The sequence below is a fragment of the Jaculus jaculus genome, chromosome 7, assembly GCF_020740685.1.
Source record: "Jaculus jaculus isolate mJacJac1 chromosome 7, mJacJac1.mat.Y.cur, whole genome shotgun sequence".
NCBI lineage: Eukaryota > Metazoa > Chordata > Mammalia > Rodentia > Dipodidae > Jaculus > Jaculus jaculus.
In genome coordinates, this window is record NC_059108.1 from 86,145,294 (window position 1) to 86,168,911 (window position 23,618).

A 23,618-nucleotide genomic window follows, 5' to 3' on the forward strand; every position below is an offset into this window, starting at 1 on the left:
CAGGTCTTTATGCTTGTGTAGCAAGCTCTTTACCCACTGGACCATCCCCCTAGCCCAGCCAGTCATTTCTTTATAAACAAATGACCAAAATATGTATTTGAGCTTTAACCTCTCTTTCATTATTGAGTATATTTTAAGCTGCTGGTTGTAATGTTCCTTTTAGTCTTTCTTTATTCCTTTCTTCCATCCTTCTTCCCTTCCTCCCTTTATTTCATTCCTTCTTATCTCCCTCCTCCTCCTTTTTCTTTTCTTCCTGCCTCTCTCCCTTCCTTCCTTTTTTCTTTTTTTTCTTTTCTTCCTTCTGTCCTCTCTCCCCTTTTCCTCCCTCCATTCATTCCTTCCTCCCTTCTGTCTGTCCTCCCTCCCTTTTTCCCTTCCTTCCCCTCACTTCCTCCTCTCCCTCCCTCTTTCTTCCCCTCTCCATTTTTCTCTTCTCTCTTTCTTTCAATTGTTTTTATTATTATCTATTATTTATCTATTTGACAGCGAAACAGGGAGAGAGAATGGGTATGCCAGGGCTTCTAGCCACTGCAGACAAACTCCAGATGCATGTTCCACCCTGTGCATCTGGCTAACATGGGTACTAGGGAATTGAACCTGGGTCCTTTGGCTTTGCATGCAAACGTCTTAACCGCTAAGCCATCCCTCCAGCCCTCAATGTTTTTTTTGAGGCTGGATCTCCCTATAGCCTAGGCTGGTCTTGAACTCACAGTGATCTTCCTACCTCAGCCTCCCCAGTGCTGGCATTAAAGGTGTGACCACTATTCCTAACCTCTTTTAAAATGTTTTACTTCCACTTAAATCCAGAACACCTGAAAACTTGTAACCTTTTCTGGTTCTAACTTTAGGAAGTAAATAGAGAATGTTCATTTTTTAAAAACTTGTTCCTCTCTCTTTTTTACATTGAATTTAATTTACACAAAGTGAAATGCTTAAGTCCTAAGGATACCATTCCATTTGATTTTGTTTTTCTTTCCCCCAAATGCATATTAGCCCACACCTTATTATGAAACAGAACATTATGAGTTGGGGAAATAGCTGTCAGAAAAGTGCTTGCCTTGCAAGCATGAGGACCTGAATTTAGTCCCTAGAACCCACATTTTAAAAGTTAGGCATGATGGCATGTGCTTATAATCCATGCTGGAGAGACAGAATGGGCAGAGAGGGCTGGAGGGATAGCTTAGCAGTTAAGGCGCTTTCCTGCAAAGCCAAAGGACTCATGTTTTATTCCCCAGGACCCATGTAAACAAAGACATATTTTTAACAACATTTCTTTGACTCAGCATTGCTTAGCTTTTTTTTTTGGACTGGGATAAAAGGCATGTGCCGCCATGCCTGGCTATTTAGCTTTTTTAAGCAGAATCTCACTTTGTAGACCTGGCTGGTCTTGAATTTATACATCCTCCCACATGCCCATCAGCATATCTTTATAATCATCCTTGCACTACTATGTATCTAAGTATCACTCTAGCCCAAGCTGGTCTGGAATTCACTATGTAGTCTCAGACTGGCCTTGAACTCACAATGATTCTCCTACCTCTGCCTCCTGAGTGCTGGGATTAAAGGTGTACACCATCATACCATTTTGTTGTTACATATTGTTTCATCCATGGTCTCTCCATTTCCCTGTTCATGAAAGTAGCTAAGCTGTTAAGAAATTTGAAGCCAGGCATGGTGGCACACACATTTAATACCAGCACTCGGGAGGCAGAGGAAGGAGGATCACATGAGTTCGAGGCCACCTTGAGACTACAGAGTGAATTCCAGGTCAGCCTGGGCTAGAGTGAGACCCTAGCTTGAAAAAAAGAAAAAATTCAGATCTTGGGCTGGAGAGAGAGCTCAGCAGTTCAGGCGCTTGCCTTCAAAGCCTAACAACCTGGGTTCAGTTTCCTAGTACTTGTGTAAAGCTAGATACACAAAGTGACATATACATCTGGAGTTTATTTGCAGCAGCTGGAGGCTCTGGCGTACCCATTCTCTCTGTATATCTTTCTTCTCTCTCTTTCTCTCCCTCTCCTTACAAATAAATAAAATTTTTTTTAAAAAAGAAAAGAAATTTCAGATCTTGGTCTAGAGAGATGGGTCAACAGCTAAGGTGCTTGTCTGCAAAGCCTAACAATTGGGTTTGACTTTCCAGTACATACATAAAGCCATGTGCCCAAAGTGGTGCATGCATCCATTTGCAACTACTAGAGGCCCTGGTGCCTATTCTCTATCTCTTTCTCTGTTCTGTCTTTCTCTCTGCTTGCAAATAAATACATAATTTAAACGAAAGAAGGTGCTGGAGAGATGGCTTAGCAGTTAAGGCTGTTGCCTGCAAAGCCAAAGGACCCAGTTCCACTCTCCAGGTCCCACATAAGCCAGATGCACAAGGGGACACACACGTCTGGAGATTGTTTGCAGTGGCTGGAGATCCTGGCACACCCATTCTCTCTCTCTCTCTCTCTCTCTCTCTCTCTCTCTCTCTCTCTCTCTCTGCCTCTTTCTCTCTCTCTCACAATAATATGTGTGTGTGTATGTGTATGATATATATATATATATATATATATATATATAAGAAATTGCAGATCTTCTAAAACATTGTGTTGTTTTATGTTCTCATTCTTACCAGCAATACGTGGGAGTGCTATATGGTCCACATCCTCTTTAACTGTTAGTGTGCTCAAGCCTTTTAATTTTCTTCTCTTCCCTTTTTTTTTCCTTGAGGCAGTTTTTTTTTTGTTGTTGTTGTTGTTGTTTTGTTTTCTGAGGTAGGGTCTCGATGTATCCCAGGCTGACCTGGAATTCACTCTGTAGTCTCAGGGTGGCCTTGAACTCACAGCAGTCCTCCCATCTCTGGCTCCCGAGTGCTGGGATTAAAGGCGTGCATCACCACGCCCGGCCAATTGAAGTAGGTTTTTGCTGTAGCTCAGGCTGTCCTGGAATTTGCTATGTAATCTCAGGCCAGTCTCGAACTCAATGATCCTTCTACCTCTGCCTCCAAAGTTCTGGGATTAAAGGCATGCGCCACCACACCCAGCAAGCCTTTTAATTTTCTTACTAGGTATGGTTTATGTGCCTTGCTTACAAGTTTCCACTTTGTGTGTTTATGTCCATCTTCTGTTCTAGAATAGCAAACTCTATGATAGAATCTGTTCATGCACCTGTTCCTTACAGCATTCATCCTTTCTTGCACGTAGCACCTGTACAGTGAGTGTTTGTTAATTGGATATTTTCTAAGTCTGCTTCAAAAAAAATGCATGAATAAGTAAAGTATTAGTTTTATTAAATGGAAATGTATATTTTCTAATATATTGGAATTATTTATGTTGTATTTCAGGTCAGTTTACATTGCGAGACATGTATGAACAGTTTCAAAACATCATGAAAATGGGCCCCTTCAGTCAGATCTTGGTTAGTTATCCTTACATGTTTCTAAATTTTCTTTATACTTTTTTTGTGTTTATTTTATTTTCGGGGGAAAAAAAAACAATTTGGGGCCAGGCATGATGGCACAAACCTTTAATCCTAGCACTCAGGAGAATGAAATAGGAGGATCACTGTGAGTTTGAGGCCAGCCTTGAGACTACATAGTGAATTCCAGGTCAGTCTGGCCTAGCACAAGACCCTACCTCAAAAAAAAAAAAAAAAAAAAAGAGAGGGAGGGAGGGAAAGAGAGAGAGAAAGAAACAAAGAAAGAGGGAAGGAGGGAAAAGAGGAAAAGGAAAAGACAAATTTAATATACTGCAAAGAGAGTAGCTGATGTGGCAATAACAGAACTGCCTGCCTTATGTTGTTAGCATATATTATATAAAATAATGGGTTGCATTATGACATTTTCATACATATGATATACTTTTTTTTTTTTCTGAGGTAGGGTCTCACTCTTGCTCAGGCTGACCTGGAATTCACTATGTAATCTCAGGGTGGCCTCGAACTCAGAGTGATCCTCCTACCTCTGCCTCCTCCTAAGTGCTGGGATTAAAGGCGTGCGCCACCACGCCCGGCTTTACTTCATTTTTTGTTAAAATTTCTAAGAACTGATATATTTGTTTTAGTTGTTTGGGTAAAAGTAGATCTTTTAAGACTTAGGGCTGATGTGGTGGCACACGCCTTTAATCCCACACTCAGGAGGCAGATATAGGAGGATCACCATCAGTTCAAGGCCACCATGAGACTACATAGTGAATTTCAGGTCAACCTGGTCTAGAGTGAAACTCTACCTCAGGGGAAAAAAAAAAAAAACACTCAGGCTAGTATTCATATTAAAGCCAGTATTTCAGTATTTAAATGTGGACCTTCTGAATAATTACTAAGTTATTAATCATTTATGTTTAAATCTGTTTTAGGGGATGATCCCTGGTTTTGGAACAGATTTTATGAGCAAAGGAAATGAACAGGAGTCAATGGCCAGGCTAAAGAAATTAATGACAATAATGGATAGTATGAATGATCAAGGTAAAAAGATGGATTACTTGACCTAGGGGTGGTTTTCTGAATAGCAGCAAGTTTAAAGTGTCATTGTCATCTTTTTGACAAGATGGAGGAAATTTAGACCAAAAAATTAGTTTTAGATAGAGTTAGAACAAAGGCAGGAGGAGGGCAAGTTCAGTGCCATTTTCAGCTACATAGTAAGTTTGAGACCAACAGGGGAAACATGAGTCTCTGTCTCAAGAATAAAACTGAATATAACTGTACATGTCTATGAAGCTATGTACTGTCTATGCCTATATGACTGCTCTGGTGATGAATGATTGCATGTAAGTGAAAGTTACTGACCTTTGCCTACAGAACTGGACAGTACAGATGGTGCCAAAGTTTTTAGTAAGCAACCAGGAAGAATCCAAAGAGTTGCAAGAGGATCTGGTGTGTCAACAAGAGATGTTCAGGAACTTTTGACCCAGTATACCAAGTTTGCACAGATGGTAAAAAAGATGGGAGGCATCAAAGGACTTTTCAAAGGTAAGAAAAAATCAGCTTATCCTTAGTCAACAGACTGAAAGAAGTTGAAGTACACATTATACCAAAGAGTATTACCAGTATTGGAGATTCCACTCCTGAATTTCATGCTATAGAAATTGAGGATTAGCTCAGTGGTAAGGGCTATCATGTCTGAGGCTTTTGGTTTCATTTTCAGTACTGACCAACAAACTTAACTTTGAATTAATGTTATATTAAAGTACTACCAGGATTTATTAAGTGATCTGTTTCCATATTCAAGATAATAGGTTTTTTTTTAATTTTTATTAACATTTTCCATTACTATAAAATATATCCCATGGTAATTCCCTCCCTAATAATAGGGTTTTTTTTAATTCCTTAATGATCTTACTTTTCTAAGGATGCATATTATAGCACATTCATAGAATATAAGAAAGTATTAAAAAAAATTAAGCTAACCAGGTATAGTGGTACGCACCTTTAATCTCAGCACTCAGGAAGCAAACGTTAAAGGATTGCCATGAGTTCAGGCCAACCTGAGACTACAATAGTGAATTCCAGGTTAGCCTGAGTTAGAATGAAACCCTACTTCAAAAAAACAAAAAATTTAAATTAACATTGCTTTGACTCTTCAGGTCCTCATGTTTACATGGCTAGCACTTTATCCATTGAGCTAGTGCCTTATTTGCATTTTATTTAGTAGGTGGGGTTTTTTTTGTTTTTTTTTTTTTTTTTTTTTTTGAGTCATGGTCTTACCCATGATGACCTGGAATTCACTCTGTACCTCCAGGCTGGTCTCATACTCACATGTCCTCTTACCTCAATCTTCCTTAGTGCTGGGACTAAAGGCATGTGCCAGCAGTCCCAGCTATTTATTTATTTATTTTTTGCCAGACACATGCACCACTTGTTTAATTATTTGCAAGCAGAGAGACAGAGAAAGACTGTGGCGGGGGCGGGGGGGGGAAATGGGTACACTACAAACAAACTCCAGACACATGCACCACTTTGTACATCTGTCTTTTTGTCTCACTCTAGCACAGGATAGCTTCAAACTCATCCATTTTGTTGTTGTTTTTGTTTTTCTTTTCAAGGCAGAATATCTCTCCCTCTAGACCAGGCTGGCCTGGAACTCATGGGGATCCTCCTATGTCTCTCAGCCTCTTGAATGCTTGGATTGAAGGCATGTGCCACCTACTTATGTGTTTTTAATAAACAAAAGTTTACATTTTTAGGGCTGTGGGTCTAATTCCATGGTAGAGTGCTTGACTTGCATACCCAATGCTGTGAGTTTGATCCCTAGCGTTACTTCTCCATATCCCTCAAGATTTCCCTTTTTGGCTAAGCATTATGAAGATCTACAGTCTCAGCACTCAAGAAGCTGAGTCAGGAGGATATCCTTGAGCTTGAGGCCAGCTTGGGCTACAAAGGAAAACCCTGTCTCCAAAGAGAGAAGGGTGAAGGGAGAGAGAGTCGGGGAGGGGGGGATTTCATTTTTTTGTTTTGTTTTGAAGCAGGGTCTCTAGCCCAGGCTGACCTGGTCCTCATAATAATCCTCCTTCCTTAGCCTACTGGATGTTGGAATTATAGGTGTGTGCCACCATTCCTGGATTGAGATTCCTTGTCTCACCCTACCCCCCTCCCAAGGTAGGGTCTTGCTATATCCAGTAAGATTCCTTTTTTTTTCTTTCTTTCTTTCTTTCTTTTTTTTTTTTTTTTCTTTCTTTTTTTGAGGCAAGTCAAACACACTGGTGTGTGTTTTTTTGTTTGTTTGTTTGATTTTTCAAGGTAGGGTCTTACTCTAGCCCAGGCTGACCTAGAATTCATTGTGTAGTTTCAGGGTGGCCTTGAACTCATGGCAATCCTCCTATTTCTGCCTCCCAAGTGCTGGGATTAAAGCCATGTACCACCATGCCTGCTCTGGGTTTTTGTTGTTGTTGTTGTTTGCATAATGCAAGAGAGGAGGGGTTGGTGCACCAGGGTCTTTAGCCACTGCAATTGAACTCTAGATGTGTGTACCTCTTGTGCACATGTGCAACATTGTTTGCTTACATCACTGTGTATCTGTCTTATATGGGACCTAGAGAGTCAAACATGAGTCCTTAGGCTTTGTAAGCAAGTGCCTTACCACTAAGCCATGTCACCAGCCTGATAGTCCATTAAATTTATTTTTATTTTTATTTTATTTATTTGAGAGAGAGAGAGAGAAAGAAAGAAGCAGATAGGGAGAGAGAGAATGGGTGCATCAGGGCCTCCAGCCACCGTCAAACAAACTCAGACACATGTGCTACTTTGTGCATCTGGCTTACGTGGATGCTGGGGAATTGAACCTGGATCCTTAGGCTTTGCAGGCAAGTAAGTACATTAAATGCTAAAGCATCTCCCCAGCCCAAAACATCCCATCTTAAAATTTTTTTTTGGCCAGTGTGGTGGCACCTGCCTTTAATATCAATACTCAGGAGGCAGAGGTAGGATTGCCATGAGTCCAAGGCCACCCTGAGACTACATAGTGAATTCCAGGTCAGCCTGGGCTAGAGCAAGACCCTACCTTGATTAAAAAAAAAAAAAAATACTAAGAAAATTACTGTATGAACATACTGCATTTTAGATTGTTTTCTTTTTTTTTTTTAAGATTTGTTTTTATTTATTTATTTATTAGAGACAGAGAGAGAGAGAGAGAGAGAATGGGCGTATCAGGGCCTCTAGCCACTGCAAATGAACTCCAGATGCATGTGCCACCATATGCATCTGGCTTACATGGGACCTGGAGAATCAAACCTGGGTCCTTCGGCTTTGCAGGCATGCACCGTAACTGCTAAGCCATCTCTCCAGCCCTAGATTGTTTTCTTGAATATTTTATTTATTTGAGAGAGAGAGAAAGAGGCAGATAGCGTGAATGGTTGAATGGAACCCAGGCTATCAAGTTTGGCAAGCAAGTGCCCTTTAACTGGTGAGCCTTTTCTCCAGCCCAAGACATTATCTTTTTCATTGATTTATTTTATCGTCACAAAAGCTTTTCCTATGTTGATACCACAGTAGTCACCTAAATTTTCTTCTCTTCATTTTTGGGTTTATTCTAGTATTTATTTAGTTGGCGATTAAACCTACAATTTCATGCATGATAGAGTCGGGAGGGCTCCGCCACCAAGCTATAGCCTCAGACCAGATTGGTTGATTGATTGATTTTTGGCTTTTTCAAGGTAGGGTCTTACTCCAGCCCAGGCTGACATGGAACTCCTACCTCTGTCCAGATTTTTTATTTGTTTCTTTTTTTTTTTCATTTCTTTTCTTTTTTGAGAGTGACAGACAGAGAAAGAGGCAGGGAGAAAGAGAGAGAATGGGCACTCCAGGGCTTCCAGCCACTGCAAACAAACTCCAGACATGTGCGCCCCCTTGTGCGTCTGGCTAACATGGGTCGTGGGGAATCGAGCCTCAAACGGAGGTCCTTGGGCTTCACAGGCAAGCGCTTAACCACTAAGCCATCTGTCCAGCTCCAGATTATTTTTTGTTTTACTTCTTATTCCAACTGGGATTTATTTTGTGTATTATATTTTCAAGAGAGGGTATCACTGTAGCCCACGCTGACCTGGAATTTACTCTGTTGTTCCAGGCTGGCCTTAAACTCATAGCAGTCCTCCCACCCGGTCTCCCGAGTGCTGGGACCAAAGGTGTACATCACCACACCCTTCATGTCATTTTTATTCAAATACACTTCATTCAAATACAGTCTACCTTGCTCATAATCGCCTCCTGCCACCCTCCTTTGTTTTCCCTTTCCCTGTTTGCCCTCCTCTTTGCTTTTCTCAAGACAGGATTTCACTTTAGGTAGCCCAGGCTGGCCTCGAACTCAGTGTGATCTCCCTACCTCAGCCTCCTGAGTGCCTGGATTTAAAGTGTGTGCCACTACACCCAGCTTACCTTTTAGTCTTATTCACATAATTTATTCTGATCAGCCAGCTATGATCAGAGAACCAGGGACAGGTTTGCTTTTCATTCTTACTAAATGTTCTGTTTTTGAAAAATTATTTATTTATTTGAGAGAGAGACAGAGAGAAAAAAATGGGCATGCCTCTAGCCACTGCAAACAAACACTGGATGCATGCACCATCTTGTGCATTTGGCTTATGTGGGTACTGGGGAATCGAACCCAGGGCCTTTTGCTTCACAGGCAAGAACCATCTCTCCAGCCCTATTACTAAGTGTTCTGTTGAAATAAATAATACTGCTGAGGCAATTCTGTTTATTCATTGTTGTGCTTAATAAAACCTTTGGCTTCCTGTCTCTCAGAAGTACGGATCTTCAGCTGAGTGTGGTAGTGCATTCCTGTGATCCTAGTACTTGGAAGGCTAAGACAGGAGGATCCAAAGTTGCTGTCCATGGACCTGGGGAGATGGGTCAGTGCTTAAAGACACTTGCTTGCAAAGCCTGCTGGCCTGTGTTCTATTCCCCAGCACCCACATTGATCCAGACAGGCATTCATTTACAGTGCAGGAGACTGGCATGCTTTGCCCATACACACACACTCGCATGCACACTGCTGCAGGCCAGCCTGGGCTACATAGTATGACCTTATCACAAAATAAAACCAGATATGGTGGCTCATGCCTATAATCCCAGCACTCAAAGGCTGAGATGGAAGGATCACCGTGAGTTTGAGGCCAGTCTGGACTACAGAGTGAGTTCAAAGTCAGTCTGGGCTAGAGTGAGACCCTGTCTCAAAAGAACAAAACAACAACAACTATATAGATCTTTTCTAAGTGATCTTTTATGTATTCTGGCCGTGGGTGTGCTTCTCTTGTTTGCTGTCCTTGTGCTGTGGTGGTTTGACTAAGTTTGTGAACAGTCCTTGACATCATGCAAAGTTTAACTCACAGAGTCTCTCAGGTATATATTAAGTCTTTAAGTTCTGTCAGACCCACTTTTGTATATTCAATTATCACCAATAGTTTCCTCGCTTAACCTACATCACTAAACTCTACCTTGTTCAACCTTCTCTCACTTCACTGGTTCTCAGAGTCCAGAGTACTAACTAACCATTACCCAATGGAAACTTTCTCCATCACTGGTTCTTCTCCACTCCCCATCCTCCCTGTGCCTCAGTGTTGAGACTTCAACCTGAGACCTTTTGCATGGTAGGCAAGCACTTCACCATGGAACTATAACCCCAGCCATATTTTGAAACTTTTTATTTTATTTTATTTTGAGAGAGAGAGAGAATAGGCATACCAGGGCCTTTAGGTGCTGCAAATGAACAAGACATGTGCACCCCCTTGTGTACGTGTGACAGTGAGCATTTGCATCACTGTGTGTCTGGCTTATGTTGGACCTGTAGATTTGAACATCTTAGGCTTCGCTGGCAAGCACCTTAACCACTAAGCCATCTCCCTAGTCCTTTTATACTATTTATTTAACTTATTTGAGAGAGAGGGGTAGAAGCAGAGAGAGAGAGAGAGAGAGAGAGAAAATGGACAAGGCAGGGCCTCCAGCCCCCGCAAACAAACTCCAGACACATGTGTGCCCCCTTGTGCATCTGGCTTATGTGTGTCCTGGGGAATCAAACCTGGGTCCTTTGGCTTTGCAGGCAAGTGCTTTAACCAATAAGTCATTTCCCCAGCCCCTTTTAAACTATTTTAAATGCAGTAAAAGCTCTTAGCATATTCATTTCAGTTATCACTTGATTGATGATCTTGTGTCCCTTATTGTTTGGGGTGATAGATACCTCTTTCTAATACAAGGGGCACCTACATGTCCACATAGTCACACTTGGTCTTTTAAAGCCTGCTGAACATGCTCATGTACAGGCTAAGCTGTCCTCTATGTCCTTTGACGCTCTCAGTGTGGCAGTCCTCCCCACACCACCTTGCTCATTCATGACAGGCTGCTGGGTGTGGGCCTGCCACTCTGGGATGGTCTACTTGCCTGCTGCTATAGGGCCAACAGAGGAGAGGAAGAAAGATGCTGGCTATGCCCCATGTTACTTTTTTTTTTTTTTAACCGAGGTAGGGTCTCACTCTAGCTCAGAGCTGACCTGGAATTCACCCTGTAGTCTCAGGGTGGCCTTGAACTCATGGCAGTCCTTCTACCTCTGCCTCCCAAGTGCTGGGATTAAAAGTGTGCACCACCAAGCCCCTGGCCAGTTTTTTGTTGTTGTTGTTTGTTTGTTTTTGTTTTGTTTAGAGGTAGGGTCTTGCTCTAGCCCAGACTGACCTGGAATTCACTCTGTAGTCTCAGGCTGGCCTCGTACTCTTGATGATCCTCCTACCTCTGCTAGGATTAAAGGCATGCTCCACATGCCCAGTGGAAATAATTTTTATAATGACATATTAATACTCTTTGCTATAGAATTTATTTTCCTCAAAAATATAATTGAAGGGCTGGAGAGATGGCTTAGCGGTTAAGCGCTCGCCTGTGAAGCCTAAGGACCCCGGTTCGAGGCTCGGTTCCCCAGGTCCCACGTTAGCCAGATACACAAGGGGGCGCACCCGTCTGGAGTTCGTTTGCAGAGGCTGGAAGCCCTGGCGTGCCCATTCTCTCTCTCTCCCTCTATCTGTCTTTCTCTCTGTGTCTGTCACTCTCAAAAAATAAATAAGTAAATAAAAAAAAATATTTAAAAAAAATATATATATAATTGAAAAAATATAGAGCTAGAAATAATTCTATAGGGTGATAAGATTATAAGAGAATATTTCTGTGTATTTACTCAGTTCATTAAGCTTTCCATGATGCTCTGATTGTATTACATCCTATATTGACTCACAAACCTTGTTTCATCAGGTGGTGACATGTCTAAGAATGTGAGTCAGTCACAGATGGCAAAATTGAATCAGCAGATGGCCAAAATGATGGATCCAAGAGTTCTTCATCACATGGGTAAATACAAAGTTCTTCTCTCTTGTTATTACACAGTTTAATTTAGAAGGTTTGTGTTTTAATGGTAAATTCTCCTTGTAGAAGTTATGAGAATGCGTTATAAAGGCCTGTGGTTTGAGGATGGTGGCTATCAGAATCCCAGTTGACTGGTTTATGCTCTAGATAAGCTGAAGTTGTACTTGTTTTTTGCTGCTCCTGTTTTTTTTTTAATATTTTATTTGTTTACTTGATAGAAAATCAGAAAGAGTGAGTATAGGTGCACCAGGGCCTTTTGGCTCTGCAAACAAACTCCAGGTGCATGCACCACTTTGTGCACCTGAGGGAATCAAACATAGGCTGTTAGGCTTACAAGCAGCAAGTGCCTCCTTTAACTATTGAGCCATCTCTACAGCAATCCCCCCTCCCTTTTTTTTTAAGAGTCTTGTATAAAGCCTGCTGGCCTTGAACTGGCACTACTCCAGCCATGGCTTTCCCAGTCATACACCACCAAACGCAGCTCCAGTGTAATTTTTGATTAGGGTTTTGTATCCCGTCCTCAACCTCCCCCCCCCCGGCTCAAAATAGGGTCTCACTGTAGTCCAGGCTGACCTGGAATTTACTATGTAGTCTCAGGCTGGCCTCAAACTCACAGCGGTCCTCCTACATCTGCTTCTAAAGTGCTGGAGTTAAAGGCATGTGCCACCACGCCTGGCTCCAGTACAATTTTTGAGTAAATTATTTAATCATGTTGCTTATCTGTTTGAGACAGGATCTTACATAGCCCAGGCTGTATAGCTAAGGATGACCCTGAGCCTCTGATTCTTCTGCCTCCTTCTCCAGAGTGCTAGGATTACAGACATGTGCCACTATACCTCATTTCCCCTTCCCATCCCTCCTTTTCCCTCCCAGTACTTGGGAGGCTAAGGTTGAAGGATTGCCATGATTCAAGGCCAACCTGAAACTAAATAGGGAATTCTAGGTCTGGGCTAGAGCCAGACACTGCCTCAAAAAAACAAACAAAAAACAGAAAACCAGAAATTTGTGTGTGAATATATACAAGTGTGCCAGAGTCTCTTGCCGCTGCAAATGAATGCCTGTCCAGTTTCATCTGGGTGGTTGGGGAATTAGACCTAGCTGGCAGACTTTGCAGGCATGTGCCTTTAACAACACTGAGGCATTGTTCAACCCCCATTGATTACTTTTTTTTTGTTGGTATTTTGCGGTAAGGCCTCTCTCTAGCCCAGGCTGACTTGCCCATTAATTACTTTTTATGTAGATAATTCTAAAAAGTAGACAATCCTACCAGAAGAAATAATAATAATACATTCCTTTAGAGGTTTATTGATTGTGTGACAGATCTTCTCATATTTTCTTTTTCTTTACACTGAATTAGTGAGATGCATTATTTATTTTTTATAGAGGACGATAGTGGCTATAATACAAGTTTCAGTTGGTATGTTCTTTCTATTTTTCTTTATTTATTTTGGTTTTTCAAGGTTGGGTCTCACTCTAGCTCAGGCTGACCTGGAACTCACTATGTAGTCTCAGGGTGGCCTTGAACTCATGGCGATCCTCCCACCTCTGCCTCCCGAGTACTGGGATTAAAGGTGCGTGCCACCATGCCCAGCTAGTTGGTATGTTCTTTAAGGATGATGATGAACCTGCTTTCATGCACTTAGAAGTTAATATGGTGCCTTTACCCTACCTTCCTTCTAGGTGGCATGGCAGGACTTCAGTCAATGATGAGGCAGTTTCAACAGGGTGCTGCTGGCAACATGAAAGGCATGATGGGATTCAACAATATGTAAAGAAGATGCCTTAATGTAAACTGACTTAGTTGATTACATTATTTGCTGAGACCTCAGATTTTTTCCTCCTTTTTGCAACTGGAGGGGAAAAAGTATTTTCTTGCCTGTCTTGCTCTCATTCTTTTTCTTCTCTTTTTCCCTTTTCTTTTTTTGTTTTCCTTTTCTTTCTTCCCTTCTTTTGATATAAGGGAAGAATATATGGTTTTTGTGAAAGTCATTATATTTCTTTCTTTTAGGTTTCACCATTATAACATTTTCTTAAGTTAAACAGATCATGATGTAAAATTTTAGTACCTGAAGATTTTTAATTATCTCAAAGGCCAAGCATTACATTTGTAAAAAGTCCTGGTCAGTAAATTACATGATGTCTGAATGAAAGTGCTGTAAAATAAACTTCAAAGTGGTTATACATTGGTGTGTTCACTTTCTTTGTAGTAAAAGTGATCATTATGTTACCCAGAGGGTAGACAAAATCCAGTAGAGACCTTTCATGGAAAACCTAAGTCTGGAAAAAAACCTTTAATGGAAAATGTATTAGAGTGATTGAACCATGTGTATTAGAAAATTTTTATTTATCTCATAATAAAGTGCTTTTTTAAATTTAAATTTTATTTATTTACTTACTTGAGAGAATGAAGCAAAAGAGAGAAAATGGGTGCATCAGGGGACCTCCAGCCATTGGAAATGAACTCCAGACACATGCGTCCCTTGTGCATCTGGCTTATGTATCATGGAGAGTCAAACCCTAATCCTTTGGCTTTGCAGGCAAACACCTTAACCATTAAGCCATCTCTCCAGCCCAATAAAGTGATTTTATCATAGAAAATATTACTTCTTCCATTTAAATACAAATCAAGAATTTGTTTACAGTTCACAATGTATGATGTTTTGTGTTCAACTAGCATTAAAAAAAAAAAATTTAGGGGGCTGGAGAGATAGGTTAGCGGTTAAGAAGCTTGCCTGCAAAGACAAAGAACCCAGGTTCAACTTCCCAGGAACCACGTAAGCCAGATGCACAAGGGGGTACATGCTTCTGGAGTCCCTTTGCAGTGGCTAGAGGCCCTGGCATGCCCATTCTCTCTCTCTCTCTCTTTCTTTCTACCTGCCTATTTCTGTATCTCTCTCTCTCAAATAAATAAATAAAATAAAAAAATGGGCTATGGAGCTAAATAGAGAGTTCTCAAAGGAAGAAATACGAATGGCATATAAGCATCTAAAAAAATGTTCTACGTCACTAGTCATCAGGGAAATGCAGATTAAAACTACATTGAGATTCCATCTCACTCCTGTCAGATTGGCCACCATCATGAAAACAAATGATCATAAATGTTGGCGGGGATGTGGAAAAAAAGGAACCCTTCTGCACTGCTGGTGGGAATGCAATCTGGTCCAGCCATTGTGGAAAACAGTGTGGAGGTTCCTAAAACAGCTAGAGATTGATCTACCATATGACTCAGCTATAGCGCTCCTAGGCATATATCCAAAGGACTCATCTCATTTCCTTAGAAGTACATGCTCAACCATGTTTATTGCTGCTCAATTTATAATAGCTGGGAAATGGAACCAGCCTAGATGTCCCTCAACAGATGAGTGGATAATGAAGATGTGGTACATTTATACAATGGAGTTCTACTCAGCGGTAAAGAAAAATGAAGTTATGAAATTTGCAGAAAAATGGATGGACCTGGAAAGTATTATACTAAGTCAGGTAACCCAGGCCCAGAAAGCCAAGCGCCACATGTTCTCTCTCATATGTGGATCCTAGCTACAGATGACTGGGCTTCTGTGTGAGAATGAAAATACTTAGTAGCAGAGGCCAGTAAGTTGAAAAGGAGACATAAAGGGTGGAGAAAGGAAGGGAGGAGGATACTTAATAGGTTGATATTGTATATATGTAATTACAATGATTGTAATGGGGAGGTAATAGGATGGAGAATGGAATTTCAAATGGGAAAGTGTGGGGGTGGGGAGGGAGGGAATTACCATGGGATATATTTTATAATCATGGAAAATGTTAATAAAAATTAAAAAAAAAATAAATAATAAATATTTTTTAAAAATTAGGGGCTAGGGAAATGGCTTAGTGGTTAAGGAGCTTGACTGCAAAGCCTAAGGACCGACCTGAGTTTGATTCCTAGTGCCCACATAACAGCCAGATGCACAAAGTATCACATGCATCTGGAATTACTTTGCAGTGGCTGGAGGCCCTGGTGCACCCATTCTATCTATTTCTCTTCTCTCTGTCTCTCTCAGCTTGAAAATCTTAAAAAAAAAAAAAAAAAAAAATCTAGCTGGGTGTGGTGGGGTGTGGGTATGCCCTTGATAAGGCACTTGGGAGGCAGATGTGGGAGTATCTTGTGAGTTCAAGGCCAGCCTTGCACTACAGAGTGAGTTCCAGGTCAGCCTGGGCTATAGTGACCTTATCTTGAAAAATAACAACAAAACATATTTGTGTGTGTGTGTGTGTATGTGACAGTGTGTGGAAGTCAGAATGTTGGTCTCACCTTAGGTGCTGTTCCTTACTGTCCACTGCATACGTTCACCACTGTGTGCATTCACCAATCTAGCTGGCCTAGGAGCTTCTGGAGCTTCCACCTCTTCTAGCTCCTGTCAGAGTGCCCACATTCTAGACAGCAGTATCACCATGCCCATCTTTACATGGCCTCTGAGCTCAGGCCCATTGCTTTATCTTCAGAGCCATCTATCCAGCCCCCAACGTGCATTTTAAACTTAAATTCTGTAGCCTTAATGGCAGGTTTTTTTTTTTAATTTTAATTATTTGTGCAACTGCCCATGCACGAGTGTTAGTATATATGGGTGTGTCAGAGTCTCTTGCCTATGCAACTCAATACCAGATGCATGCACCAGTCTTTGCACCCCCAGCCCAAATAAAATTTTTATTTTATTTTGGTTTTCTGAAGTAGGGTCTTGGTCTAGCTCAGACTGTCCTGGAATTAGTCTCAGGCTGGCATCAAACTCACAGCAATCCTCCTACATCAGCATCCTGAGAGCTAGGATTAAAGGCTTGTGCCACCGCACCCAGCTTCAAGTTTTGATTTTTGATTTTGTTTTTTTCCAGATAGGGTCTCACTCTAGCCCAGGCTGACCTGGAAATCACTGTGTAGTCTCAGGGTGGCCTCGAACTCACTGCAATCCTCCTACCTCTCAACCTCCAGAGTGCTGGGATTAACGGCATGTGCCACCACACCTAGCTAAGCCAAAGTATCTTTGGAAAAATATTACAAAGGATGCAACTAGGGCTAGCGGGTTGTGTTAGCAGTTTAGGAGCTTGCCTTTGAAGCATAAGGACCCATGTTTGGATGCCCCAGATCCCACATAAGCCAGATGCACAAAGACATGTGCAAGGTCTCACATGTGCATGAGGTGGCATGTATCTGGAGTTTGATTACAGTGGCTGGAGGCCCTTGTGCACCAACTCTATCTCGTTCTCTCTCAAAAAAAAAAAGGATGCAACTAGATGAGGGCGATCTGGTTGTGACATCTGTCATCTATTAATCACCATGGTTGATTGAGCTGATGTGGTTGGTTAGGCAGGTGTCTTCTTCCTCCATCACCATGTATGTTCCTCCCAAAGCTGCACCCTCTGTTGGAGAGGAAGACCTTCCCCAATCCAGAAGACCACTCTTTGGATGAGGGTCAAAGAGTAATTGCATTCTGCTGATAGTGTGGTAGAAAAGAAGCTAAAAGTTGAACTGATTCACTGAATTACTGTAAGAGTTAATTGCTGAGGAGGTAAAACTTATCTATGTCAGCAGATGGAAAAATCCCAAAGAACTGTCCAGAAAGGGTGCAAAAAGATGATAGGGAAAGACAGTTTAGACTAAAACGAAGTAAAATGGAGTTCATTGTTAGGGTGGCCTGACTACAGAAATAATTAATATGCAAATTGTCACATCTTATTTGTTCATTTACCCCTCCCTTGGTCTATGAGAACTATAAGATGGAAATAAAATCTCCTGGCCAAAGCTGCTTTGGAGGACTACCTCAAGCGTTTTGGCCTCCAGAAATAAACTACTTTTACCCATTGCCAGGCTCCCCCGGCAGGTAGTGCTGAGGAAGGACCAGGCCAGGTGTCGACATGTTCACCACCAAGCCAGGAGTCTGGTAGAAGCAGGAACTCACTTTATTGTTACAGGCGGTTGCCTATCTAGTGTTGAGAACGAGGGTGGGGATTCTAGGATGGGGGGCGAGGTAAGGGCCAATAGTATAACGTGACTTTTGAAATGATTGGTTCTAAGCGCACGTGGGAATTCCAACTCCTATGCTGAAGTAACAGGCCAGAGGCCATTAGGCGTTGTGCTGAGTCCTAGCTGGCCAGAGGCAGATCGCCAAACTTTAGCTAGGCTCAGGAAGTTCCACTAGGCTTCACACCCGGGCCTTCAGGGCCCAACAAGCCATTCTGGCTGTGGAGTGGTCTTTCCAGAGAATTTCTATCTACAACACTACAACCACCCAACACATGTTCAAGACTTCAACTAGCCAGGTACGGTGGCATACACCTTTAATCCCAGCACTCAGGAGACAGGTAGGAGGATCACTGAGGAGGTCAAGGCCACGCTGAGACTACACAGTGAATTCCAGGTCAGCTTGGGTTACAGAGAGAGAGATCCCACCTCAAAAAATGAAAAAAAAAAAAAAGGGGGGGGCTGGAGATACGGCTTCGCAGTTAAGGTGCTTGCCTGCAAAGTCAAAAGACTCAGGTTCAATTCCCCAGGACCCACATAAGCCAGATGCACAAAGTGATGTATGTGTCTGGAGTTCATTTGCAGTGGTTAAAGGCCCTGGTATATCCATTCACTCTGTCTTTTTCTCTCTCTCTTTCTCAGTCTCTTTCCCAAATAAAAATAAATAAATTAAGGCTGGAGAGGTGGCTTAGAGGTTAAGGCACTTGCCTGCAAAGCCTAAGAACCCAGGTTCAATTCCCCAGGACCCATATAAGCCAGATGCACAAGGTGTTGTGTGTGTCTGAGGTTTGTTTACAGTGGGTTGGAGGCCCTCCTTGGTGCACACATTCTGTCTCTTTCTCTATCTCTGCCTCCTTATATCTATTTCAAAAAAAAAAAAATTTTAAGGGGGACAGTATTCCTGGCGATGACACAGGAGGCTTACCTCTGATGTCCACACACATGTGCACGCATATACACATGCACCAAAAAAAAAGTTTCAAAAAAAAAAAAGAAACAAGGGCTGGGGAGATGACTTAGCAGTTAAATATGCCTGTGAAGCCTGAGGACCCTGGTTCGAGGCTCAATTCTCTAGAACCCACATTAGCCAGATGCACAAGGGGGCACACGTGTCTGGAGTTCATTTGCAGTGGCCAGGGGCCTGGCCTGGCCATTCTCTCGCTCTCTCCCAGCCTTTTTCTCTGTCTATTGCTCTCAAATAAATAAATAAAAATAAAAACATAAAAGAAACAAGAGCTGGGCATGTTGGCATAGACCTTTCATCCCAGCACTACACTCGGGAGGCAGGGATAGGAGGATCACCATGAGTTCAAGGCCACTCTGAGACTACATAGTTAATTCCAGGTCAGCTTGGACCAGAGTGAGACCCTACCATGAATCCCCCCTTCCCCATCAAAAAAAAAAAAAAAAAAAAAAGCCTGATGCTTGTGTATATGGAACATTAGGGCTTTTTACTATTTAAAAATATTTTATTTGCTGGATGTGGTGGTATACGCTTTTAATCCCACACTTGGGAGGCAGAGCTAGGAGGATCACCATTATTTCAAGGCCACCCTGAGATTACATAGTGAGTTCCAGGTCAGCCTGGGATAGAGTGAGACCCTACCTTGAAAAAATAAAAAATATATATATATTTTATTTATTACTATGCAGAGAGAGGGGAGAGAGAATAGCGCACCAGGGGCCTGTAGCCACTGTAACGAGTTCCAGATGCATACACCACTTTGTACACTGCTTTTACATGGCTATTAGGGAATCAAACCTGTGTCATTAGGTTTTGCAGGCAAGCACCTTAACCACAGAGCAATCTCTCCAGCCTGCATTTTACTATTTGCAGAAACCAGCCAAAGAATTTGAGCTCTGTTAAAAACTATGTCAGTGTGACTTCTGGTTAAGATGGCGGCAGATGTACCACACCAAAGCAGCCTAGGGGGAAAAATCCAAAAAAATAACCTCAGCAAAATACACACTTTTACTAAAAAGTGAGGTGTATAGGAAATTGAAACAGCAGTGGAGAAGTAGGAGAGATCCAGAGCATCCAGAGCCCACATAGGCCGGCAGAAGCAGCTCTGGCAGGTTTGCTGATCGCAGCGGCGGCAGTGCACCAGAAAGCCACCAGGCTCAGCTTAAGCAGCAGGAAAAGCCGGGTGAGGGGAGCTTCCACTCACAGTGGAGCTCTGTGCAAACTCAAGAAACGTGAAGGGAGAGCGGCAGTGAACAATGGAGGAGCAGATCACAAGGTAGAAGAACACGTGGAACAGCAAGAGAACTAGAGCAACAGCGGCAGCCTCCCCTCCCCCACCGCCAGTGCCCAGCTCCAGGGAACAGAGCAGTGGCCCAGGGACCCGGCCACACCAAATTGAACTGACAGCAGGACCCAGGCAGGAACAGAGGTAACTGGGATTACACCAGGGAAGGGTCTCACCTGGTCACAAACTGACTTGGAACCCTCAACAGATCAGAAATGTTAATCTACTTGTTGTCAGGATTAAGGGTATGGTTGGGGCATAACACACCCTAAGGGACAGTTGGAGGATCTGGTTGTCATAATACCTACTCTTGGATAAATATGCTGAGAGCCTTGAGAGCCACATCTAATGCCTTAAGCTTCTTCCCTGAAGTTATATTAAAGGAAAAAAACCCAGCTGGGGGCTGGAGAGATGGCTTAGCGGTTAAGCGTTTGCCTTTGAAGCCTAAGGACCCTGGTTCAAGGCTCGGTTCCCCAGATCCCACGTTAGCCAGATGCACAAGGGGGCGCACGCGTCTGGAGTTCGTTTGCAGTGGCTGGAAGCCCTGGCACGCCCATTCTCTCTCTCTCCCTCTATCTGTCTTTCTCTCTGTGTCTGTCACTGTAAAATAAATAAATAAATAAAGGATAAAAAAAAAACCCAGCTGGGGGTCCCCCACACTCTTCCCGGATATGACGACACCCCAAATCACTCACAAGAAGTGGTCTTGATGCAAACTGCAAGAGGATTTTATTCCAAGCGCGCTGGGGCCCACAGTCGTACACTGCACGGGGGTAGAGGACTGCAGAGCCCCGAATGCAGGAACGGGGCAGTTTTTATAGGGTTTCTAACAAAGCCTGTGCATTAGATCAATCATTTTTTTAATATCAGGAGCCCGCAGGGTGTTAGCCAGTCAGTTTGTGCCACCCCATAATTTCTAAGCCAATTAGTTTAATTTGTTCAAGCCCCTTGTGGACCAATCATTCTCTTATGACCTTGGAGGTCAGCATTTGCGCAGGTCCTTAGGTGGGGGTAGCAGAGTGTGGTATCAGTCTCCTATGACCTTGGAGGTCAGCCTTTGCGCAATTCCTTAGGTGGGGTTAGCAGAGTCTGGTATCAGCCTCCTATGACCTTGGTGGTCTGAGGCAGGCTGCTACAGTTTATGGTGCGAGCTACTAAGGCTTACAGTGTGGGCTATTAAGGCTTATAGTGTAAGGCTATTTACAGAAACCAAATAAGTGGTTCACTTCATTACTCATTTCCCACCCTTGAGGGCTATCTCATGCCCTTTTTACCTAGTTTTATATTAGGAGTGGGCTCTGATATAATGAGAAGAGGGATTCTTTACTTGCTTCCAACAGAGAGTAAAGCCTGGAGTTTGAGGTATGCAGGGAGTCCACTTAAGCTCCCCTTGGAGTGTGATAGTATTTCTGAGCTTCTGAATTCTTGGGTCTTTCAATATAACATCAGATTATCTGATACATTTAATAATACCCAGTTAACTAGAAAATCCAATCATTAAATAATCCAGGATGCAAAAATATATACATTATAACACAAGAAACATGCAAAATCAAGACAATAAAAATCCACCAAAAAGTATTAATACATCAGAAATGACCTCCAGTGAGAACAAGTTAGAGGAAATGCCTGAAAAAGATTTCAAAAGAATGATTATAAATATGTTCAAAGAAGTCAAAGAAAAAATCAAAGAGGAAATCAAAGAAAACATAGGACACAAATTTAATGAAATAAAGAGATTGATACTAGACATAAATAAGGAAATAGAAATAATAAAGAAAAACCAGTCAGAATTACTAGCAATGAAGAACACAGTTAATGAAATAAAAAACTCTGTAGAAAATCTCACCAGCAGAATGGATGAGAGAGAGGACAGAATATCTAAGCTAGAAGACCAGGTGGCAGATCTAATACAGTCCAACAAAGAGAAAGACAAACTTATAGAAAAGAATGAGTGGAAATTTCAAGATATTCAGGACACTATGAAAAGATCAAATATAAGAATTGAGGGCATAATAGGAGAAGAATTTCCCTCCAAAAATATAGTAGGCGTCTTCAACAACATCATAGAAGAAAACGTCCCCCAAATTGGGAAAGAGGTGCCAATGCAGATACAGAAAGCCTTTAGAACTCCAGCCACACAAAACCTGGAAAGAACCTCTCCTTGCCATATTATAGTCAAACCACCAAACACACAAACCAAAGAAAAAATATTGAAAGCAGTCAGAGAGAAAAATCAAGTGACCTACAAAGGCAAGCCTATCAGGATTACAGCAGATTATTCAACACAAACTTTAAAAAAGCCAGAAGAGCATGGAGTGATGTATTCCAAGTCCTGAAAGATAACAACTGTCAACCAAGGTTACTTTATCCTGCAAAACTATCCATTCAAATAGACAGAGAAATAAGGACATTCTATGACAAAAGTAAGCTAAAGGAGTATTTGAAGACAAAAAACCAGCTCTACAGAAAATACTTGAAAGAATCCTCCATGCTGAAAAAAAAGAAAAGCACACATATAAGGAACGTGGAAAAAACAAACAATATTCAAATACTGGTTAACAAAAGAGAGCAAAGATAAAACCGGAAGAACCATAAAAAAATGGCAAAAATGAATACACACCTTTCAATATTATCGCTCGCTTTTTTTTTTTTTTTTTTTTTTTTTTTTGGTTTTTTGAGGTAGGGTCCCACTCTGGCTCAGACTGACCTGGAATTCACTATGTAGTCTCAGGGTGGCCTTGAACTCACCGAGATCCTCCTACCTCTGCCTCCCAGGTGCTGGGATTAAAGGCTTGCACCACCACGCCCAGCTTTTCAATACTATCTCTTAATATCAATGGCCTCAATGCCCCAACCAAAATGAATAGGTTCACAGACTGGATTAAAATGTAGGATCCTTCAATTTTTTACCTCTAAGAAACCCACCTTTCAACAAAGGATGGACACTATCTTAGGGTGAAAGGATGGAAAATGGTGTTTCAAGCAAATAGACCTAGAAAACAAGCAGGGTTTGCTATCCTAATATCTGATAAGGTTGACTTCCGTTCAACATTAGTTAAGAAACATAAGGAAGGTCACTATATATTGATTAAAGGCACCCTCCAACAGGAGGGCATTACAATTATAAACATATATGCACCTAACATGGAGCCCCCAAATTCATCAAAGAAATGCTATTAGAACTAAGGTCAAAAAAATAAATAAATAATAAAAATAAAAAAAGAACTAAGGTCACAGATAACACCAAACACAGTGGTAGTGGGTGACTTAAAGACCCCACTCTCATCAATTGACAGGTCATCCCAGGAAAAAATAAACAGAGAGGCATCTGGACTAAATGAGGTCATAGAAAGAATGGACCTAACAGATATCTACAGGACATTTCATCCAAATGCTGCAGAATATACATTCTTTTCAGCAGCACATGGGACATTCTCTAAAATAGACCATATATTAGGACACAAAGCAAATCTTAACAAAGACAGGAAAATTGAAATAATTCCTTGTATTCTATCTGACCACAATGGAATCAAACTACAAATCAATAGCAAGAAAGGCTATAGTGCATACACAAAATCATGAGA

The 23,618-nt window shown here is 41.8% G+C and overlaps 1 protein-coding gene across 4 annotated transcripts in view; it reads left to right on the forward strand.

Annotated features, from left to right (window-relative positions):
• The window catches only part of Srp54 (signal recognition particle 54), a 117,185-nt gene that overhangs the window by 44,976 nt on the left and 48,591 nt on the right, over positions 1 to 23,618 (forward strand). For 3 of the 4 annotated variants that reach the window (XM_045154381.1, XM_045154380.1, XM_045154382.1), the window contains exons 12-16: positions 3,320 to 3,393; positions 4,329 to 4,437; positions 4,771 to 4,941; positions 11,695 to 11,790; positions 13,486 to 13,986. In XM_045154381.1, coding sequence (XP_045010316.1) covers positions 3,320 to 3,393; positions 4,329 to 4,437; positions 4,771 to 4,941; positions 11,695 to 11,790; positions 13,486 to 13,577 — 542 coding nt within the window. In that variant the 3' untranslated portion in view covers positions 13,578 to 13,986. Of the gene's footprint in view, positions 1 to 3,319; positions 3,394 to 4,328; positions 4,438 to 4,770; positions 4,942 to 11,694; positions 11,791 to 13,485; positions 13,987 to 23,618 lie in introns of those variants that run through there. The other variant, XM_045154383.1, reaches the window with a different exon arrangement.